This window comes from Arvicanthis niloticus, chromosome 28 (assembly GCF_011762505.2).
Source record: "Arvicanthis niloticus isolate mArvNil1 chromosome 28, mArvNil1.pat.X, whole genome shotgun sequence".
NCBI classification, from domain to species: Eukaryota; Metazoa; Chordata; class Mammalia; order Rodentia; family Muridae; genus Arvicanthis; species Arvicanthis niloticus.
The window spans coordinates 8,572,175-8,594,686 of record NC_133436.1 but is presented as its reverse complement, the minus strand read 5'-3'; the positions used below and the strand labels follow the sequence as shown (position 1 = coordinate 8,594,686).

Sequence of the window (22,512 nt, the reverse complement as noted above, 5' to 3'; positions counted from 1 at the left end):
ACAGCAGCACCAACAGTAAATGCAGCAACAGTAAGAGAAGTAGCAACAACAGTAAATGCAGCAACAGCAACAGTAAGAGCAACAGCAGCAATAGTGATAGCAACTACAGGAGCAGCAAATTCAGCAACAGCAGCAACAGCAACAATGACAGCAGAAACAATGATAGCAGCAACAAGGACAGCAGCAACAAGGACAGCAGCAACAAGGACAGCAGCAACAACCATAACCACAGCAATGGCAACAGAGACAGTAGCAAAAGCAGCAGTCATAAAAACAACAGCAACATGTCTCACAGCAACAGTAACAGCAGCAACAACAGTAAAGGCAGCAACAACAGTAACAGTAACAACAAGGATAACTGCAGCAACAGCAACAGGAACAGGAACAACGGTAACTTTAGCAATAACAACAGAAACTGCAGCAACAACCACAGTGTCAGCAGCAGCAACAGCATTAACCTCAGCAACCACCACAGTAACTGCAGCAACAACAGTAACTGCAACAACAGCTACAATGTCAGCAGGAGCAGTGACAGCAGCAGCAACTACAGTAAGGACAATAGTGACTATAGCAACTGCAACACTAACAGAACCAGAAGTAACAGCAACAGCAGCAGTAACAGTAACTGCAACAGTAGCAGCAGTAACAGTAACTGCAATGGCAGCAGAAACAGTAACTGCAACAGTAGCAGCAGTAACAGTAACTGCAACGGCAGCAGTAACAGTAACTGCAACAGTAGCAGCAGTAACAGTAACTGCAACGGCAGCAGTAACAGTAACTGCAACAGTAGCAGCAGTAACAGTAACTGCAATGGCAGCAGAAACAGTAACTGCAACAGTAGCAGCAGTAACAGTAACTGCAACGGCAGCAGTAACAGTAACTGCAACAGTAGCAGCAGTAACAGTAACTGCAATGGCAGCAGAAACAGTAACTGCAATGGCAGCAGAAACAGTAACTGCAATGGCAGCAAAAACAGTAACTGCAACAGTAGCAGCAGTAACAATAACTGCAATGGCAGCAGTAACAGTAACTGCAATGGCAGCAGTAACAGTAACTGCAACAGTAGCAGCAGTAACAGTAACTGCAATGGCAGCAGTAACAGTAACTGCAACAGTAGCAGCAGTAACAGTAACTGCAATGGCAGCAGAAACAGTAACTGCAACAGTAGCAGCAGTAACAGTAACTGCAATGGCAGCAGTAACAGTAACTGCAATGGCAGCAGTAACAGTAACTGCAACAGTAGCAGCAGTAACAGTAACTGCAATGGCAGCAGAAACAGTAACTGCAACAGTAGCAGCAGTAACAGTAACTGCAATGGCAGCAGTAACAGTAACTGCAATGGCAGCAGTAACAGTAACTGCAATGGCAGCAGTAACAGTAACTGCAATGGCAGCAGAAACAGTAACTGCAACAGTAGCAGCAGTAACAGTAACTGCAACGGCAGCAGTAACAGTAACTGCAACGGCAGCAGTAACAGTAACTGCAACAGTAGCAGCAGTAACAGTAACTGCAACGGCAGCAGTAACAGTAACTGCAGCAGTAGCAGCAGTAGCAACAATAAGCACCAAAAACATTACTAGCAATGATAACATCGACAGTACTAAAAATGGCCTCAGCAGAAACAATATTGTTTTCATCAACTGCAGCAACACCAGTAACTGCTGTATTAGCAACAGAAACAATAACAACAGCAGCGGCAACAGTGACTTGGTTATTACAGGAGTGGAAGGAACAGCAGCAACAACGGCAACATTAGCAATGATAACATCAACTGTAGCAGCAGCAACAATGACAGCAGTAATAATTGTACTGGCTGCATTAACAACAATAACATCAGCATCATCAGCAATACCAATAAAAACAACAGCTGCAGCAATCATATCGACAGTTGCAGCAACAGCATTATCACCAACAATAGTAGCAGTAAAAGAAATAGCTGTGTTAACATCAGTAACAATAGGACCTACAGCATCAATAATAGCAGCAACGATTGCAATATGAAGAACAATAGTTGCATTTAAACTAGTCGTGGTGATATTAGCAGTAGCAGTAACAGCAGCAACAACAGTAACAGCCACAGCTGCAACAATAGCAGCAGTAGCAGTAGCAATGATAACACCAACAACAGTAGCAACAACGACACCAATCACAGCAGCAATTGCAGCAACAAGAGCAGAGCAATAGCCGCATCAGCACCAGCAATAACAACATCATTATCATTAACAGTAATGACGGCAACATTAACATCAGCAACAGCAGGAGCAAAAACACTAGTGTCAGTAACAACAGGAGTGGTAGTAACAGTACCAATCGCTGCTGTTGCTGGCTGCAGCAATGACCTAGATCAGTAACAATAGCACTGCCAGCAATAGCAACAGTACCATTAGCAACAAGAGTATCAGAACAACAGAAACTGCAGCAACAACCACAGTGTTAGCAGCAGCAACAGCATTAACCTCAGCAACCACCACAGTAACTGCAGCAACAACAGTAACTGCAACAACAGCTTCAATGTCAGCAGGAGCAGCGACAGCAGCAGCAACTACAGTAAGGACAACAATAGTGACTATAGCAATGGCAGCAGCTTCAGCAGTAACAACAGCAACAGTTGCAGTAGCAACTGCAGTGGTGACATCATCAATTACACCAGCGACAGATATAGAGACATTAATACCAGCAACACCAGTGGCAGCAACAACAGTATCAACAGCAGCAGCAGCTGTGTCAACTGTAATCTCAACGGCATGGGAGCACCAAGAAAAATTGCACTAATAGCATCAACAACAAATAGTACTGTGTAAGGAAGCCCGAGCATCTGCAACTTCTACAGCAGAAGCAGCAAGAACAGCAGCAAGCGTATTGACTGACACAGTGTGGATGCCTAGCCCTGCACACAGGTGGAGATGCCTTATTTTAGGTATGAGAAGCCCTCTTATGATGAGCAGAGGCTATGGCCATGGCACCTGGCTGACCCAATTGGCACCATGGCTTTGTTGATTACTGGTTATGTGACAGAGTTGATCTCTGTGCCATGTGTTCTTTTCAGATGTCAACGGGGTTAATGGTAAGCCCCATTTTGTGAGCATTTGATGAGAGAGAAGGCATGAACATGCTTTGGAAAGTACTAATTGAGAGTCCTAGAAAATGCTTGCTCCCACCGCACCTCACTTACAGAAAAGGGGGCAGGCTTAGGGAGCGAAGGGCAAACAGTCAGACAAGTCAGACAGGTTGTGTTTATAACTTGGTAGACTGAGAACCCTTGCTGGAAGGGAAGGGACTCCTTCTTGGTTCTGGTTTTGTTTTTTTTTTTAATGTCTGGAACACATAACAGGTGTGTGCTCTCTGTACCAACTTTGTGGTCTGCCCTCCTGCTTATGAACACCCTGCCTCTTGTCCCTCTTTGCAGGACCCTTAGCCTAATAGCTCAACTTTCTCTTCACTTCCCATGAAATCCCAAAGCCTGAGGCCATCTGGATAGCTTGTGTGAGTCTACGCCTGTATTCCTCACCTTCATGTAGGACTGCCCACCTGTCGCGGGAGCTAGCTGAGGAAAAACCTGGAGGGATTTTTGACTAGTATATGGTACAAGTCTGGGGCTTGTTGTAGCTTACTTAGGTGCTTCAAATACAAATGGTCATGGGAACCAGACAGTAATAGAAGTGAGCCAGGCTCAGGGCAATAGGAAATGGGGACCATAGTCTATACAAAAGACTTGCTCTCTAAAGAGTAGAGCCACCATCCAGCAGCTCCTATAAGTTGCCAACAAGAGGAGATGCCTGTCCAGGTTCCCACATCTGGCTTTGTCCCAGATCCTGGGGGCTGAGCGTATGTGCCATTTCTCACTGTCGAAAAGAGCTATGGGACCACAGGTTATATTTCTATAACCAGAGGCTATAGAAAGAATGGAAATAAAAACCTTAGATAAAGGTGCTACTTGAATATTTCTATACTTTTGTCATTTTATTTTCAATACGATTTAATATTTGTATGTCTATGTACTTATGTTGTGTTTACCCAAATGTTAGAATGAATGCTTTTCTATGCTTTTTTTTGCTTTTTTTTTTTTTGTTGGTTTTGTTTTTGTTTTTTTTTGTTTGTTTGTTTTTTTTGTTTTTTGGGATTTTTTTTTTGTTTTTTTGTTTTTGTGGGGTTTTTTTGTTTACCAATAACAATGTATTTTTGAGAACTTTTCTCATCAGTGGATACAAAGCTGTATCATTCTTTTTAGTGGCTATACAGTGCTTTGGTGTATGGCATACAATAATTTACTCAACTGAGTTCCCAACTGAAGGGCATTTATGCTCTTCTAACCTTTTGTTGCATTCAAAGATCCTTTAACAGTTAGTCCTACCCACACACTTCACACACAAATTTTCAAGAGGTGGGACCTGGGTAAAAAGACAAATGCACAATCATCCTGTTTCTGTGGTTGGGTTGACCCTCGTGTGTTATCCAGAGCCACATGGGGGCTCCTGGGTCCTGCACATTCTTCCCAAGTGCAGTGTGCTCCGGGTAGTTTGATCTCTGATGACACAGAGGAATACCTGTGCTGTGTCAGTTCACATATCTCTGGTTATGAAAGAGGTGAGACTTACTTTCATGTATGTATGAGCAATTCACGTTCCTTTCTGCTGAGTCAGGGCCCCAGCCACTTTCTTTTGGGGAGAGGAAATTCTCATGGTTTTTTGTTCTTTTCAAGACAGGGTTCCTCTGTGTAGCCCTTGGTGTCCTGAAACTTACTCTGTAGACCAGAGGGCCACAAACTCACAGAGACCCACCTGCCTCTGTCTCTGGAGTATTCGGATTTAAGGCATGCACTACCATTGCCCAGCTCCCTCAGTTTTGTTAGGGTCCTCCATATACATTCAGAAAGCCAGCCTTTGTATAGTACTAAACACTTTATCCAGGTTAACCAGTGATGACAGTGTTGTAATTCAACTCTGAATTTTTGTGGTGAATGCATACAGACTAATCTTTTTCCCATAGGCCCTGAACTTTTTTTGGGGGGAGGGGGGTTTCACATTTAGACTGACCTTGCCCAGTATGAAGCTGTGAATTAGAACCAATCCTCCTATGGCATTTTCACTAATTTCTTGTCTCTGTTTGATGGTTAATGTTTTGAGGTAGTTTGCTTTGATCCCATGGTATGAGATATGGAATCCAACCTAGTCTTTCTCCCCCATTGTGAGTATCTCTAAACATCTGTGGAGTTCATTCGGGGAGCCCAGGTTTTTACCTCTGCATATTCTCAGCATCCTCGATGGTCTCAGGCAGAGCCTTCCCTTTGGTCTCAGGTAGCAACAGCACAAGTCCCCCAGCCACAAGGCCAACCACAGCTGAGACACAGATGAAAATCACATCAAGAGCTGAAATTAGGCAGTCTCTATAATTAGGGTCCCCTCATTTCCCTGTCTCTTTTGGGGGTTATGTTTTCCCATTCTTATTTATAGACTCCCTTGCCACCTTTCAACAGCCTATTTTCCACCATAAATAATACACCCAGTGCCAAGTACCACTGGGCTACAATTCCTTTTAGGGAAATGAAATACTTAATATTTTGAGTCAAGGCTATTCTAGGATACGGGACATTGCCACAGAGTTAAGAAATTTCAGAGTTAGGAAATAACTCTGAAAAAAACCCCTAACCATACAAAGAAGAACCTAACTCTGCCAATATAAAGCATTTAGCACTGGGAACAAGTCAGACACTTGGACAATTGCTAGCCAACAAGAGTAACTTCATGAGGGCTGGCAAGATGGCTCAGTGGGGTCAAAAAGCTTTCTGCTAAGCTTGAGTTTACGTCCCAGGAGCCACCCACAAGGTGGGAGGAGAGAACAGAACTCCTCATCCATGCAAACACACACACACACACACACACACACACACACACACACACCACACCATGAGTGAATATAATCAAGTTTTTTTGGTAAAAGAACAAAGCATTGTGCATTAATGCGTATATAATACTATCCCAAACCATAGTGAAGTCATTTAGTTCAAGTCCAGACGCTCAGAGCCTTGAGAATGGTGGTGCTCACCTGTAATCCTAGCATTTGGGAGAGTAAGGTGGGAGAACTGTGAATTCAAGGTCAGTATGACCTACATAATGAGGCACTTTCTCTGTGCTGTTTAATTAAAATTTATTTTATGTGTATGGGTGTTTTTGCTTGCATGTATGTTGGTGTACCACATGGTACAGAACTGCTGAGCACAGAAGAGGACATTAGACCCTCTAGTCAGTTTTTAATTGCTATGTGGCTGCTGAGAACCAAATATGGGTCCTTTGCAAGAGCATCCAATGCCCCTAATCACTGAAGAATCACTTAGCCCTTTGGTTAGTTGTTATTATAAATTTGTCACTACCTAGAATCACTCTGGAAGCAGGAACCTCATTGGAGTAATTGCCCAGATCAGATTAGACTGTGGCCCTCTCTGTGAGAGATTTTTCTCCATTGATAATTGATGTAGGAGGGCCCAGTCCACTGTGGGTGGTGTCATTCCTAAACAAGTGGGCCTGGGCTAAGATAGCAGAGGAAACCAGAGAGTGAGCCAGAAAGCAGGGTTCCTCTGTGGTTCCTGTCACTGAGTTCCTGCCTTGAGTTCTTCAGTGGTGGACTGTGATCTGGAAGTGTAAGTTAAATAAATCCTAAATCTTAGTTAAATAAAGTTAAATAAATCTTTTGGCCAGAGAATATTTTTTTTTATTACAAGTAACAGAAAGGTATCTAGAATAGTCTTAAACACCCCCCAAGGTGTATATTAGTGGTATAGAGCTTGCTTAGTATGTACAAGGCCCTAGGTTCTATCCCTTAGTACAGAAACAATACAGGCCCAACTTGGCTGCAGATGGCCGCACAGCTTCCTTTGTTCCTTTGTTTTAGTCTTTGGTTGTAATTTTTAATAATAACCACACTAATATTTTTGGCTTTTAAATTTAAATTGGAGATATATTACTTTAAGAGGTGTGCTTCGGGTCCCCCCCATAACAGAGTGTAGCAGACGGGGCGCTAATTCTTCATTAGTTGGAGTTTCAAAGAACTGTGTGCTGGACTCCAGTTCTCTTTAGAAATAGTAGAAATGAACCCATGGGGGCACAGACAGAGCACAAGCCCAGTGCTGGGTGTCTCACTCTGCCTCCTGGCTGGTCTGAGGACCTGGCATGATCTTGAGAGGACTCTGACTTTCTGCCATTCGTCAGGCTTGCTCTGACGGAGGTGAACAAACGCTGGCCAAGTCCTTAGGTTAAGGCCCAATTCATGGTATAAACTGTGATCATGGGTGAGCATGATTAACTTCTCTGGACCTCTCAAACCTTTTAGAATGGTCTATATACTGCAATTGTACAAATACAAGCAAGACTCAGCTACTTCAGCTGACTCAGAGTCTTTTCCTTAGAGGGTTTCACTACATAGCTGTGATGATTAGCTTTCACTGCCATCTTGATATAACCTAGAATCAGGGAAGAGACTCTCAGTGAGTCTCTGAGTCTATTGCCTACACTGGGTTGGCCTGTGGGTGTGTATATGAGGGATTGTCTTAACTCAGTTCATGTGGGAAGACCCTGCCCACTGTTGGTGGTACCATTCCCTAGGCAAGGCAGTTGTATAAGGGCTAAAAAAAATCATGTGAGCAAAAGCAAGCAAGTGAGCATGCATGCATTTATCTCTTCTGGCTGTGGGTGTGATGGGACTAGCTGCTTGAAGTTACAACCATGACTCCCACACACTGTGGGTTGTGACCTGAAATTGTAAACTAAGACAAACATATTTCTTTCCTATGTTGCCTTTTGTCAGGGTGTTTCGTCACAGCAACAGAAATGAAACTAGGCCAGCAGCCCAAATCCTCCTGTACTTGCTTCCCCAAGTGCTGAGATCACAGGAGTGCCCTAACACATCTCTTTAGCTCTGAGTCTGAAGACAGTGAGGTCCAGTGAATAGTAGATCACAAGATTATCATTTTATACATGCAAGAATCAGCCCTGCTAGCCAGGATAGCACTGCCTACTTTCCATGTGACTGTTACGGCACTGGGGTTGTGCCTGTGTTGAGCAAATGCTGTGTCACCGAGCCACACCTGGCCCTCCGGGGAGATCTTAGCCAGTAATTCTAGGCTTCTTAGGTGAGAGAGAGAGAGAGAGAGAGAGAGAGAGAGAGAGAGAGAGAGAGAGAAGAAGAAGAAGAAGAAGAAGAAGAAGAAGAAGAAGAAGAAGAAGAAGAAGAAGAAGAAGAAGAAGAAGAGGAGGAGGAGGAGGAAGAGGAGGAAGAGGGAGGAAAGAATAATCTTAGTTACCTTCTTGCCACCAGGTTAAAGGTAGGCAGAGGAAGTTGACAAAAAGCCTTGCAGAAGGAAACTTGGGACTGACTTTGAGTTTGCTATAGTCTTTGAAATACAGTCCTTTCTGTCCTCCAGTAGAAGGTGAAATGGGGCAAGGGACCACACCACTTTATATTGGCCTAGACTTTTTTTTATTGGATATTTTATTTACATTTCAAATGTCATCCCCTTTCCCCATTTCCCCTCCCTAGAAAACCCCTATCCCATACCCCCTTCTCCTTTTTGCTTTTATACAATTTTTTAAATGTTAACCAATGGCTTTATAAATTTGGTAATGCTCAATATCAATCAGAAGTGTAACCTAATACCCAACCTAGATATATCAACTATCTTTGACTGGCGGAGACATGTGAACATCTGCCTCCATGGGCCTGGACTTTTCTTAGACCTGCTAAGTAGTGGTGGTTACAGAAATATGGAGTTCCTAACTGCCGTTGATAAATGTCCTGATGACCCATCTCCCCAGCCAGTACTTGGGAGTCAGAATTTTGAGGCATGTGCCTCTTGTCAGTGGGCCTGGTAACTCTGGTTATCTCAGGGTAAAGGGCCCACGTGCTATCAGTGTTGGCCATCTTGCTAATAAGATGGAATGTGGAAAAAAGCACTTGGGTCTATTTTGATGGAGAGTTGTAGCAACAGCTTGAAACTTTCCCTGGCAGGCCTTCCAGCGTGGAAAACTTCCCACTCACAAATCAAGAGTGAAAGGTAAGGGGGAGAAACAAACCAAGGTAAGTGTAGGGGGCGACAGGTAGCTCCAAGAGAGCAGTAGTGGGTACATTTGCCAGGGAGTCCTGGGGAATAGTCAGCGTGGTGTGTTCTGGGAAAAGGGTAGCTTTAATTAAGTGCGAAAACCTCTCAGAGTGAAACTGAAAGTAGACTAAAGAGATGTACCAAGGTGAGGCACTTGAGTTACCCTGACCAGGTGAATGTGAGCCTGGATCTGAATCCAGTCATCCCTGTGGGCACATGTAGGCAGGCAGCTGCCCCATAGTCTGCAGCAGGGCAGGAGGCAGTGCACAGTGACTGGATGGGGGTGCCCAGGGTCCCTGGGATCCTTTTAGATTTTGTGATCAGCATCTATAGAGGCTAACATACTATATCCACTAGCAAGGAGGGAGAGAGAGGGCCAGGAAGTAGCTGGGTGATTCCTATTAGCTCCTGTCTCCCCTGGCAGTAGCAGAAGGGACCATGCCATGCCTCATCGTGAAGTCTATTGGGGGAAAGGTAGGGGTGGGGTGAGTATCAACACATGGGCTCTGTCCTGCTGACATATGTTATTAGTTGTAAATTCCATACTATCTGGGTATTGAAATTTTAAACATCTGTTTTTGAAGTAATGAAGTAAGAGTGCTTTGGGAACTGAGGCAGAAGGGTTCTTTCTTTGACAGACCTGAGAGAGATGGATGTCATTGGAGAGAGGGGGAGTGGGGGTGCCTCAGGGAAATGTCTCTTTCTTCCCATCTTGCCTTCAGTTTGTGCTTCTGAGGTCTCAGGTCCATAGTTCAGTGTTGGTACTAACTTGAGAGCATTAAGATAATACCACCAATGTTGCTGATCACTAGTGACTAAAGCTATGGTGAGTTCTCACCAAATACGACCAGTGGGAACTCCAGCCAGATGTCGGTGAGACGGTAGACCAGGAAAGGAGTGATGATGCCGCCAATGTCACACATGGAGGAGCAGACGAGGACACCGAGATTCCTGAGTCACAGAAAACCAACTTAACTTTTAACTTCTTGAAGGAGGTACCTACCACTGCACCACCCCCCCCCCCCAAGCTGTTAAATGTCTGAGAACAGATAAGCATTGACTCTGTTCATTTCAACATGCAGAAACGATACACCGGTGGGCATAATTCCACCCACAGTCTGTTTTCCGTTTGTTATAAGCCTTCAGACTGGAAAGAGAGTGATGTAGCTTTTTTTTCCATCACATGACTCAAGCCATGTCTGTGGTTGCCATAAGCCACTCAGCTGTTCTGGTCACTCTCTATCTACATTGTGGTCTTGCTCCTGAGTCCTGTGGCTTCTGGGTGTTATTCAGTCTGTAAGCCTGAGTGTGAAGTGTTGGCTACTGCTTTTGACCACCTATCTATCGTCTCACTGTGCTTTGAAGAGAAATGCTTTCTAACGCAAACCCAAGTGTTCCTACTCACCTGATGTATGTGGGGTACAGCTCAGCGTTGACCAGACAGACCATTTCGTAGGCCATGGTGATGCCCATTCTACCCAAGCATGCGATGGTAATTTTCAGCCACTGTAGATCTGAGGGAAAAGCCCAACAGTCATCCACTGTGCATATGATCACTTTTCCTCGCACAATGTTCCAGAGTGGGCTTGGAAGGACAAACTGCACATTGCAGAATGAGATGGGGAAGCAAGAATAGTTCCCTACGGATGTGAGACAAATGTAGCAACCTCTGCAGATTTGTATGCTCTAACCGTAGATGCAGTTCTAACGTTTTGTGTGTGCATGTGCATGCTGGTCAGAGGTTGATGTCATGGGTCTTCCTCCATCAACCTGCCCCTTATATTAGGAGGCAGGATCTTTCACTTGAACAGAGATCACCAACTGAGACAGTCTAGCTAGCCAACTTACTCTAGGGTCCTATGTCTTTGCTGGGACTTATGTGGGTTCTGAGGATCTGAATGTGGGTCCTCATGCTTGCATAGGAACTGTTTTACATGTGGAGTCATCTCTCCAGGACCAATGGTCTCTCTTTTAAAAAAAAAAAAGTGAAACTGGAGAAATGACTCTCTGGTTAAGAACACTTATTCCTCTTACAAAAGACCCAGGTTTGGTTCCCAGTACCCACAGCAGACTGTTTACAACTGACTGCAACTCCAGCTTCAGGGGATCACACATTCCTTTATGTACCCATGTGCACACACCCACATACATACATACATATATACATACATACATACGTACGTACGTGATAGAAGTCACATGATGGAAGGAAAAGCAAACATTACTCTCTTTCCAGTCTGAAGGTGTATAGCAGATAACAGACTATAGGTGAGATTATGCCCATATGTGTGTGTCAGTGTGTGTATGTTAAAAATATATATGTAAAATACATACAGACATGTATGGAATGTACATATAACAAACATATTTTAAAGTATAGCTTAAGGGATGGAGAGATGGCTCAGCAGTTAAGAGCACTGACTGCTCTTCCAGAGGTCCTGAGTTCAATTCCCAGCAACGACATGGTGGCTCACAACCATCTGTTAACGGGATCCGATGCTCTCTTCTGGTGTGTCTGAAGAGAGTGCCAGTGTACTCATCGTATACATAAGACAAATAAATAAAATCTTTTTAAAAGATCAGCCAACCAAACAACAGACACCACAAAACACAAAATAAAACAAAAGTTATCTGAAACCTAAAGTATAGCTCAGGTTCATAGGAAAATGAAGAAAGTACAGACTTCCTACATCTGCCCCAATGGAATGCATATAAATAACCTCCTCCATTATCAATATTCTTCCCAGAGTAGACACCTATACCAGCTGATGAATCTGCACTGATAAAGCATGGTCATCCAGAGTCCATCACTGACCCAAGGAGTGACTCTAAGTGGATCTAGACCCAGGCACACAGAGAATTTTCTTGTCCTAAATGTCTTCTGCCCTTCCCCGCCCACTCCTGAACATTCCTGGTCTTTCTATTGTCTCCATAGTTCTATCTCTAAGAGATTTATAATGTTACACCTCAGTCTTTGTTTTTGTTTTGTTTTGGTTTTTTTTTTTTTTTTTTTGGTTTTTCGAGACAGGGTTTCTCTGTGTAGTCCTGGCTGTCCTGGAACTCACTCTGTAGACCAGGCTAGCCTCCAACTCAGAAATCCACCTGCCTCTGCCTCCCAAGTGCTGGAATTAAAGGCGTGCACCACCACCGCCCGGCTTACACCTCAGTCTTTGAATAGCAATACGAAGCCAGTTTCCAAAGCTGGGATACTCCATAGAGGTCGTCCCAGAGAACCAGTAAGCTGTGGGCATATTTGCAAGTAATTACTCGTCTATGATGACCTCAAATGAAGCTCCACATCACTAAAAGGATTGTCTCATGGCTTTTTGTCCCTTTTCTCAAACAAACATTTCAAAAGGAAAGACACAAGATAGTTGCTGACGGTATGGGATTTTCCTCATTTACAGTGCAGGATAATACAGAGGTCAAGGGAGCTGCTGGGATGTTCTAGCAAGGCTTTGTGCTGGGCCTGCTCTTCTCAAAGCCACCTGCTCTCTGAACTTACCATCAGGGATAAAAACCGAAGCTAAACAGGCTGCTCCTGCCACCATATTTGATGCAGCCCAGGGATAGCGGCGACCGACCCGGTCTATGGTGAGGATGATAATGAAGGCAGCTGGGAATTCCACCAGGGCGGAGTAGAAGAAATCCAGGTAGATGTTGTCCCCTGCAAGGCCCATGTGCATGATGAGGCCCTGGTAGAGAACAGAGCTCGTGAACCTGTGCAAAGAGGAGAGCCAGAGTCAAGCTGAGCACTGAGCACACACTCCTGCCAGGAGAGCCTTGGGGAAGAGGAAGAGTCAGTGGCAGTGACCTTTGCCTGTGACCTTTTCTCTGTTTTCCCAAATGTGGCATTGCTTTTATTCCCACTGTTTCCCTGTGGCTGGAGGAACCTGAGAAGCAGAACCCTGGAAACAGTTGGGAAACTTCCTATTCATTGGCCCAGTGAGAAGATGAGAAGTCCTGATGGAGTGGCTCCTGCTGTCAATCAATTCTCTCTTTGTTTTATATGTATATATATGAACATGTAGGTATATGTATATATATGTACCTGTATGTATATGCATGTATACATGTATATGTGTGTGTATGTATACATGTATGTATGAGCATGTATGTATATGTATGTATATATATGTATATATAATATAAGTGCCATATATTTATATATGTTTAATATAATGTTATATATATTATGCGTGTATGTGTGTGGTATCTGTGTAATTGTTTCTGTGTGCAAAGGTATATGTGTAGGTCAGAAATTGATGTCCTGCCTTTCCCTCTATTTCTCTCCACCTTGCCTTTTGAGACAGGGTCTCTCACTGAACCTGGAGCATCCTGATTGTCTAGGCTGTCTGTCCATCAAGCCCCGAGGATCCGCCAATCTCACCTCCCCAGCACTTGGATCACAGGCACATGCCTTCTCATCCATCTTTTTATGAGGGCTGGGTCCTTCTGCTTGCGTGGCAAGTCCTTCACTGACCAGCCTCTGAGCCTCTTTGTGGTCCTCTAGAGCAGTTTGGATGCAGACTTGAGTATTTAATTCAAACTCCACGGACCTGAAAGCCCAGTGTATGTAGCCTCCGTGCACAATGCTTTCTTCTCTGACCTGTTGCAAATGGCCTTCCGACAATGTTTCTAATGTTGTTAACTTAAAATAATGGGAAAATCTGAGGCTAAGAGGCAAGGGAAAGGAGACCGTGGCAAAAAATCAACATACACAGGACCGTGAGAAGTGTGGCTTTTGCCAGTGAGGACAGGTCCTTTTCTGTAGCCAGGATGAGTGGCAGTGCTCACTGTAGTAAATTAGGCTCCTCAGAATGTCCTCACACTGACCCAGGGTTCTGAGCATGCCTGAGCACAGCCAACCCTGAGACGCTGGTCCCTGCATTGCAGAGTCAGGGCTGTCTAATCCAGACATCCCTGGGTGGGGTTTTGTTTGTTTTCCCTTCCAAGTAAAAAAGGGGAATAAGGCCTTTCTTCACTAGCTTTACATATGTGTGGAGAGCTATACTCAGGATCAAATAATCTATATTATTACTTCTCAATTTGGATTATGTATTAGAATCACTTGGAGAGTTTAAAAAAAAAAAAAAACCAACCAACCAACAAACAAAAAACCCTACTGTTTTGCTGGGCCACAGTCCAGGGCTCCTAAATATTTTTACACTCCCAACTGCTTTTTGCTGAAGATATTTTTATGAGACTCTTAACATGTAGGCATATGAAAATAGGCAAATAGGTATATAAATCTAACATTTACTGATAATTATAAAGAAATTTATTTTAAAAACAATTCTTTGGTATATACATAATTTTACCATTTATTAAGATGAAATCAAATTTGTATGTTAATGGTATGGATATGCGTGCTTACTTTTAAAAATGTTTGTTTATTTTCGGCTTGTATGTATCAGTGCTTTACCTGCATGTAAGTGCACTATGTACGTTTCTGATGGCCATGGGGACCAGAGACGGTGACCAATCTTCTGAAACTGGAGCTACAGACAATGTGAACCACAAGGCAGGCACTGGGAACTGAACTCAGGTCCTTTTAAGAGCCACAAGTATTTTTAACCATTGAGCCATCTCTCCAGCTCCATATTTATTTCATGTAAATAATTAAATATTGATTATTTGATGCTGCAAGACAAACTACATCTTCAATATTTTTCAGAACTGACTGATACTTTTGTAATTCTCCATTCAGAGAATACCACTTCATATATATACAGAGTAAAAAAAAAAAAAAAAAAAAAAAAAAACCAGCAGAATTATACCAAGGACCACTTCACAAATTGTTGGAAATTCTGCCCTGATCCCAAGCCAAGACTCACATTTGTCTGAAGAAAATGTTATCAGGTGAAACTATCTGTGAGCTACACGTCAACATCCTCTGGTAATGCTATTTTGGGGTGACAGTTTAAGGGTGTGCTTTTTCCTCTCTTTAATGAGAGTGACTGTAATTGTACGAATGCAGAAGAATTTGAAGTGAAAACAAAGGATTTCCTTACCAATTGTACATCAAGATCAACGTATGTTTCCTTATCTGAGGGGTTCTGACCAAGTCCAGGAACGAAGGGTTCAATTTCTCGTCAACATCATCATTTGCCTTCAGGCTCTAAGAGAAGAGCAAGAAGAGGGTTTTCTGTTAGAAGGGGTCTCTGGGTCCCAAAGAGAAGAGCAGCTGTACTTAATGACTGAGTACCCATCATAGGCTCAGTCCTCTGTTGGCCACGGAGCACACTGTCTTATTTAGTTTTTACTCTAGAAGTTAGAGTCTGTTTCTCACTCCATTGTACAGAAGAGAGCCTGAGACAGATCAATTATGTTGCTCATGGCATGTGATTTGTAAGGTACACTGGTGTTGTGAACCAAGTCTCTTTTATTGAAGGGAATTCTGAGGTATTTATACATTTTCGTCACATGCCTTGTAGGCGCATGGATACCACGTGCCTTGTAGGTGTTGATATGACGTAAGCCTTACAGGCGTCTATAGCGTAGATAGCACGTGCACCGTGTGCCTTATAGGCGTGGATACCACGTGCGCCTTACAGGCATATATGGCCTAGATAGCACGTGGACAGCACGTGAACCACATGTCTTGTAGGCGTGGCTACCACATGTGCCTTACAGCTGGGGACAATAAATAACAACACAAAATATGTGGGATATCAGAGTGTGCTTCACCTGTTGTAGGCTATTGAAAACCAAATCTCTTATCAAGATATATGGTTCCAAATGACTACTAATCTAGCCGCCTTCTGCTAAAAGTTGGCTCCCAACACACTGGGGTACCATGGAGGCCCCGCTCTGTACTCCTGAGGGGCCCATCTGGATTCCTCTGTGGCTGAGTAGAAAGGAAGCTCAGGTTTGAGAGTGTGACATTGGGACAGTAACACCATCACTTGGAGCTCAGTAGGAATGAAGTACCAAGAGGCCGAGGAGAAGGCTCGGCAGTTAAAGCACTTGTCATATGGGCATGAGGACTAGACTTCAGATCCTAACAATCAATCTAAATGCTGGGTGAGTGTGGTCACAAGCCTGTAATTCCCACAGCAAGTTGGCTAGCAAGACTAGCCTCATCAGTGAACTCTGGGTTTGATTGAGAGACCTTGCTTTAATGAATCAGGTGGAAGAATGAGCAAACATGATCACTGACATCAACCTCAGGTCTAACACACACACACACACACACACACACACACACACGGTCTCTGAGTCTTTCAAATCAAGTCATGTAGATGTCAAAATCTTACAGTTAACTTACTAACCTATGCTACAGTCTCATTCGGAAATGATTTACTCTTATCTAGACAGAACTTTCTTTTTATTGTTTTCTTTTGAAACATTGTCTCTGCCTGGGGTAGCCTTGAACTCACTATGTAGCCAAGGATATCTTCAACTGCTGAGCCTCCTGCCTCTACCACCTCCAAAGTACAGGAGTTATTGGCTTGCACACACAAAGGTTTTGTGCAGCACTGGGAATTGAACCCAGGACTTCATGCATGCTAGGCAAGTGCTTTATCAACTGAGTTACATCCTAACCTAGACACAATTTTCTATTACAATCTATTTCTCCTTTCTAGTCCCACAGATGAACAGGTTTGAGTTCAGAGGGCTGAGAACTACCAATGGCAAAACCTGAAACACAGACCAAATGGCTGCATCCAAAATGATCTATAAAATGATTTGTGTTCAGAACTCTGCTTTATGGAGCTCTAGACCCTGTCCTGGGGAGGCTGGGTATGTAGGAAACAGAACCGCCTTTACTGAGGCAAAACAGCCAGGAAAACCCACAGGGTAGAAACAGCTCCTTCTCTGGCTTGTTTTAAAAAAAAAAAAATCTGATTTATTTTTGAGTCTTATGTTTGCCATCTGTTTATTCTCCCAGGGAACATGAGTCTTGTGTATGAAATATTCTACTGTATGTTCCTATAGTGGGGCTAAAATGCAAGGAGGCAGACCCCATGCCGCTCTGCTGGGATCGCTAGCACATGTGGCACGTTTACTGTACTCTCCCTTCTCAGCACCCCACACTTGATACCCAAGGCCTCAACTCACCTGAAGAGAGACTGGCACTGATTTTCCATTTTTCTTAGCAATATGCTTAATTATCTTCATGGCTTTTGCATTTCTGTTCTGGGAGATCAGCCACCTTGGAGATTCCGGTATGCACCTAGGGTATAAGACCAGGGGAGAGGGACCTTGCTGCCTGTCCACTGCCAATCCACACAGTTGAGTTTCTGGGAGTACTTTGCATGGGGAGGTTCAGTTGGATCTACTGAGGAGGACAAGAATACTGTGCAGGGAATATGGGGTTCTGTCTTCCCTTAAATGCTGACTTGGAGTCAGCCCTCGTCTGGGAAGCCTTCAGATCTTTTCCTCTGAGACTCCCAACCCGAACAGCAGCTCATGGGCTGCTAAGCAGGGAGCAGCTGAATGTGCAGTTTGTGTCACTACAAGGAGGGATGAGGAGGGGTGAGGAAGGACAGAGAAGGGTGAGGAGGAGCAGGGAGGGGCGAGGAAGAGCTAGGAGGGGTGAGGAGGTTTCTGGGGAGATGAAGATTAATCATCTGCCTGTGGCCCCAACCCCTACATCTGCTCCTGAAGGCCCTCTTTTCCTTCAGTGGTAACCAGTTTACTCCTTTTGTTTCAGCTTTTCCTCTCAAAGATTGGTGATTCATCTCTTTTCCTTTTTGTTTCGTATGTGTGATTGGATGTGTGTGTGTGTGTGTGTGTGTGTGTGTGTGTGTGTGTACCTGTATGTGGAGGTTTCAGGCTGGTGCTGGGAGACCCTCTATCACTCTTCACTTGGCTCAGTGGGGGCAGAATGCCAGAATCTTACAACGGAACCCAGAACTTGTCAATCTGGCTTAGTGCAGCAAGCCATCCTGCTTTAGGGATCCCCTGACTCTGCCATTCAATCTCTGAGATTACAGGCGGGCTGCCTTCTGTTCAGCATTTACATGGGTGCTGGGGATCTGAACTCGGGTCTTTGCATTTGTGTAGAAAGTACTTATCCACGTCTCACCATTTATTTCTTGAGTCCTGGTTCTCAGTCCTTCACCTTCTGACTCTGTTCACTTGTGTTTACTGGCACAGTAAGCTTACTCTGTCCCACGTGCAGCCAAGATATACACTCAATTTATTTGAATTCCAGATCCTTAAATTTCACAGGTCCTGGATATCTGTACATGACGTCCTTTTGGCATCTCAAGTTTGACAAATCTACAGCTCAACTCATATCCTACAGAGAGCCCTTCAAACCTCCACATTCTTATGAATGACTCCACCAGCTTGCTGGTGCGTATGTGTTTCCCTGGGTAGGGATGATGAATATGTTTTATTCGAGTGGGTAACTTGGATTTATCAGTATGGTCAGTCTTTCTGGACTGCCATGTTGGCCTTTTTTGGGATAATTACTGTTATGGCTGATTAGGGATGTCTGTCTTGGTCAGGCCTATGGGAACGTAGTGATAGAATCATTTGCCACTCTGCCTGTTCATCTTACAGTTTTTGTAAAGGAGCAACTGGATAACAAAGGAAACAGGGTTGACTTTTTAAGAAGGGCGTGCCATCCAAATTGGTCACCAGCTGCTGGGAGCAAAACAGCAAATAAATACCAGGAAATAAAAGAAACGGGACACAAAAGTCTTAGACCCTAATCTAAAGGACACTGGATTTCCAGCAGGGGACTGTGTGGTTTTTATGGCTTCCTGTGACACAGACCTAGAGAACAAAGCTTTGCCATTTACAAGCAGGGTGTTCACGGGGAAGGAAGACTTGGACAAAGTAGATTATTCTGATGCATCTTCTGTTTGTTCCCAACAGACTTACCAGAAATAGAGCAGGAAGCAGAAGTTGGGCAGAGTCACGGCAAATTGCAGCCATCTCCAGTTGGGAAGTGCATAGGCCACCCCAGCCAGGATCAGGAGCCCAACAGTAAAAGCAACTTGGTAACAAATCCCCACTGTTCTACGATAGCCCAGCCCAACAAGTTCTGTAACTAGAGAAAAGAATCCATGTGGTCAGCAAGATGAGCCAAAGGTGGCTCCCAACCTTCAGGCAACTAGCTTAAAAATACAGGTTTAATTTAGGATTTTCTATACAGCTCTCCAAACAATTTAAAATGTGGAGGTGTGGGGGCGCAGTGGGGGTGGGGTGGGGGGTGTTTGTGTGGTTATGTATGTGATGTGTGTGGTGTGTGTGTGTAGTGGTAGTGGGCATTTTGTTGCAGTTATTGTTACTGTGTTAATTATAAACTTGCATTAACTGGACCATGTTAACAAAGTGAGCAAATCTTTTTGACTTTTAGAATAACTTCAGTGCAAAGCTAGGTATGGTACCTCATGCCTATAATCCCAGTACTTAGGAGGCAGAGGCAGAGGTAGAGGCAGAGGCAGAGGCAGAGGCAGAAGGACTCTTGTAAATTCAAAGCCATTCTGAATTACATGCATGCTTTTGTGTCAAAAGATAAAATTAAAAAAAAATAGCAACAATAATAACAAAAGAATTTTAGGGGCTGAAAGATGGTTCCGTGGTTTAGAGCACTGGCTGGTTTGCAGAGGACCTGGTTTGGTTCCCAGCACCTCTGACAGGTAACTCACAGCCACCTCTAACTCCAGTCTCAGGGGATCTGATGGCCTCTTCTGTCCTCCACAGGTACCTGCTTATGTGTGGCATGTACACATATACACACAAAAATAAAATAACATAAAATAAAATAACGTTTTTTTTTTTTTTTTTTAATTTCAGGGAGAAATGTAATTGTATTTCACACAAAAACCGGGCAGTGGTTAACTCAAAGTATGAATAAATAAATTAAGAACTGAATCTGGGTCATGGATGTTTCATGTATAAATGGACATTTACATACAAGTTGCTCTCTTACACAGATAAATACTTACTTTGTAATTCTGTTATTTTGCATAATGGACATAGAAACCCCCCTGGGGGGCAGGAGCAGGAATCAGCTACTACTAGCATGTAAAATACTCATTAAAAAAAATTCAAAACCTTTGCAAATGAGTTGTTAAATACATGCCTCTTGGAAACCTTTATGGTGGGAGTGGTTAAGGTAAGCCTTTCTAAGGAAAGTAGAAAACACACAAGTCAGGACTTATCATACACTTTGAGAAGCAAGTTCCCAGCCACAGCTGCACATGGAGACATAATCAGCTTGTTCATGACCTCATGTCTCCATCATGGCAGACATATGAGGTCTATATGCGGGGAGCTAGGAGATAAGTTGCTTTAATATGAAAGACATACTGAAATTAGAACTTCACATGTCCCACAAGCCTTAGTCTTTGCTTTAAATGTCTTGTAAGTCTATTAAGGATTTAAATGATTTCTAACTCAGCAGACGTACATGCTAAACCTATGTCTGTAAGTTACTAAAATCCATATTTTAAAATGGCTGACTTGATTAAATAAAACAGTACAGGCACTCAACAAATGTGAGTGTCTGTCTTTCAAAGTGGCTGGGGTCCTGGCTGGGGCTTGGGAGATGTGGGGTGGGGGTGAGGGGGGAGTCACCAAGTGGGGATCAAGACCCTGAAGAGTGGTCAGAGGAGGTTGAGATTAATGACAAAGTGTACATCGGAATAATTGATTTCTACACAATATGTTCTAGAAACCAAATTACTAGTCGAATAGCTGGATGCATTAAGGTCTTCATTTACCAACCATTTATTATTTGTCTTTTGTGGAGGGAATAATGTTCTCTTTTATCCTTGAAATTCCCCCAGATTCATGTTACCAGGTAAAATTATATATTAACTAGGTGGTGATTTTACCCAAGTGTTAGATAGATGCTGTGCTATAGAATTACGCAAGCATTTGTACCTCAGGGACCTTAGCTGTAACTCTGGCTACTGGTGAGTAAATTATAGACCAGATGTTATAGCTCACTCTTTTCTTCTAGTCCAGGATCCCAGCTCATAGAATAGGGTCACCCATAGTTAAGGCGGGTCTTCCTGTGTCAGTTAGCTTTATATAGATAACCCCCCAAGGGCATGCCAAAGCCTGTCTCCTAGCCATTTCTAGATCTTGTTGAATAACAAAAAATCCACAGCCACCATTGGGTCCTCAGCTTCCCTGTGTGTAAGTCCAAGTGGTCTATTAAAACAGATGGAGTACAGTGAGAATTTGCTCATATCCCACACACATCTCTTATCTTAGAATCTTCTGTCTGAATAGGTTTGGTAGGCTAGGCTTTCTCTCCATAGAACACCCCAGGGTTCAGAAAACAAATACTCTAAAAAATTATTTTGTTAGGGAAGCTGATTTTCAGGACAGGGTTCCTCTCTGTAGCCCTGGCTGTTCTAAAACGCAATCTACAGACCAGGCTGTCCTTGAACTAAGAAACCAACCCGTCTTTGCCTCTCCATTGCTGGGATTAAAGGCTTGTGCCACCACCACCTGGCTAAAAATTCCTTAGGTACAGAATAAAAGTCAACATTGTCTTTCTGCCCAGGTTCCACTGACTAAAAGTCCCTGTGTGTACCCAACAGCACTTCAAAATATCTTACTCAGGATGTAGCCAATTAACCAGCCCGCTTTGCTGACCAGTCCCTGAAGAAAGCGAAACACCAACATCCAGGCATAGTTGGGGGAAACTGCCATGAGAATCCCAGAGGTAGCATTGATTAGTATGGTGACCAAGAGGCAGAACTTCCGGCCAAACCTAGGGACAAGAACCAAGACAGGGCAGTGGAATTAGCTGGTGTATTAGTTATTTCTTCTAGCACTGTGACATAGTATCTGGTAAAAGCAGCGTATGGACCCAGAAAAGGCTTTATTTTGACTGGCGGTTCTAGGGAAGGGGCAGACAGCTGGAAGAGCTTGAGGCTGCTGGTTACATTGTATCTCTAATCCGTAAGCAGAGTGGTGAATGCTGGTGCTTAACTCACGCTGTCCATTTAGTCCAGCCAGGATTTCAGCTCATAGAACGATGATGTCTAATGGTCAAGGTGGATCTTCCACCTAATCTGTATAATCCATCACAGGCACTCCCACACTTTTGTCTTCTAGGTGATTCTATTTTCCCAACAAGTTGACAATACCATCCATCACAGCTGGATTCATGAAAAGTTGGAGAAGATTCACAGACATTATAAAGATGTGATCAAAATCCAAGGTCAGTTCTCAATTCTGGAGGTATGGATTGATACCTCCTCCCAACATACACACACACACACACACACACACACACACACCACATTCATACACACATCACACACCCACACATACAACACATACCACACACACCACATACATATACACCACACACACATAACACACACACACACCATACCACACACATACATAACACACACATACACACACCGTATATACACATAATACATATACATGCCACACACACCATACCACACACTATATACACACCACACATACAC

At 43.6% G+C, this 22,512-nt stretch overlaps 1 protein-coding gene across 1 annotated transcript in view; it reads right to left on the bottom strand.

Annotated features, from left to right (window-relative positions):
• The window catches only part of Slc22a2 (solute carrier family 22 member 2), a 37,305-nt gene that overhangs the window by 4,261 nt on the left and 10,532 nt on the right, over positions 1-22,512 (bottom strand). The window contains exons 3-10 of the mRNA XM_076926655.1: positions 21,625-21,779; positions 18,929-19,097; positions 17,153-17,267; positions 15,103-15,209; positions 12,594-12,808; positions 10,494-10,602; positions 9,927-10,039; positions 5,237-5,336 (exon numbers count right to left, since the gene is read on the bottom strand). Of these exons, the coding sequence (XP_076782770.1) occupies positions 5,237-5,336; positions 9,927-10,039; positions 10,494-10,602; positions 12,594-12,808; positions 15,103-15,209; positions 17,153-17,267; positions 18,929-19,097; positions 21,625-21,779 (1,083 nt within the window). The remainder of the gene's footprint in view (positions 1-5,236; positions 5,337-9,926; positions 10,040-10,493; positions 10,603-12,593; positions 12,809-15,102; positions 15,210-17,152; positions 17,268-18,928; positions 19,098-21,624; positions 21,780-22,512) is intronic.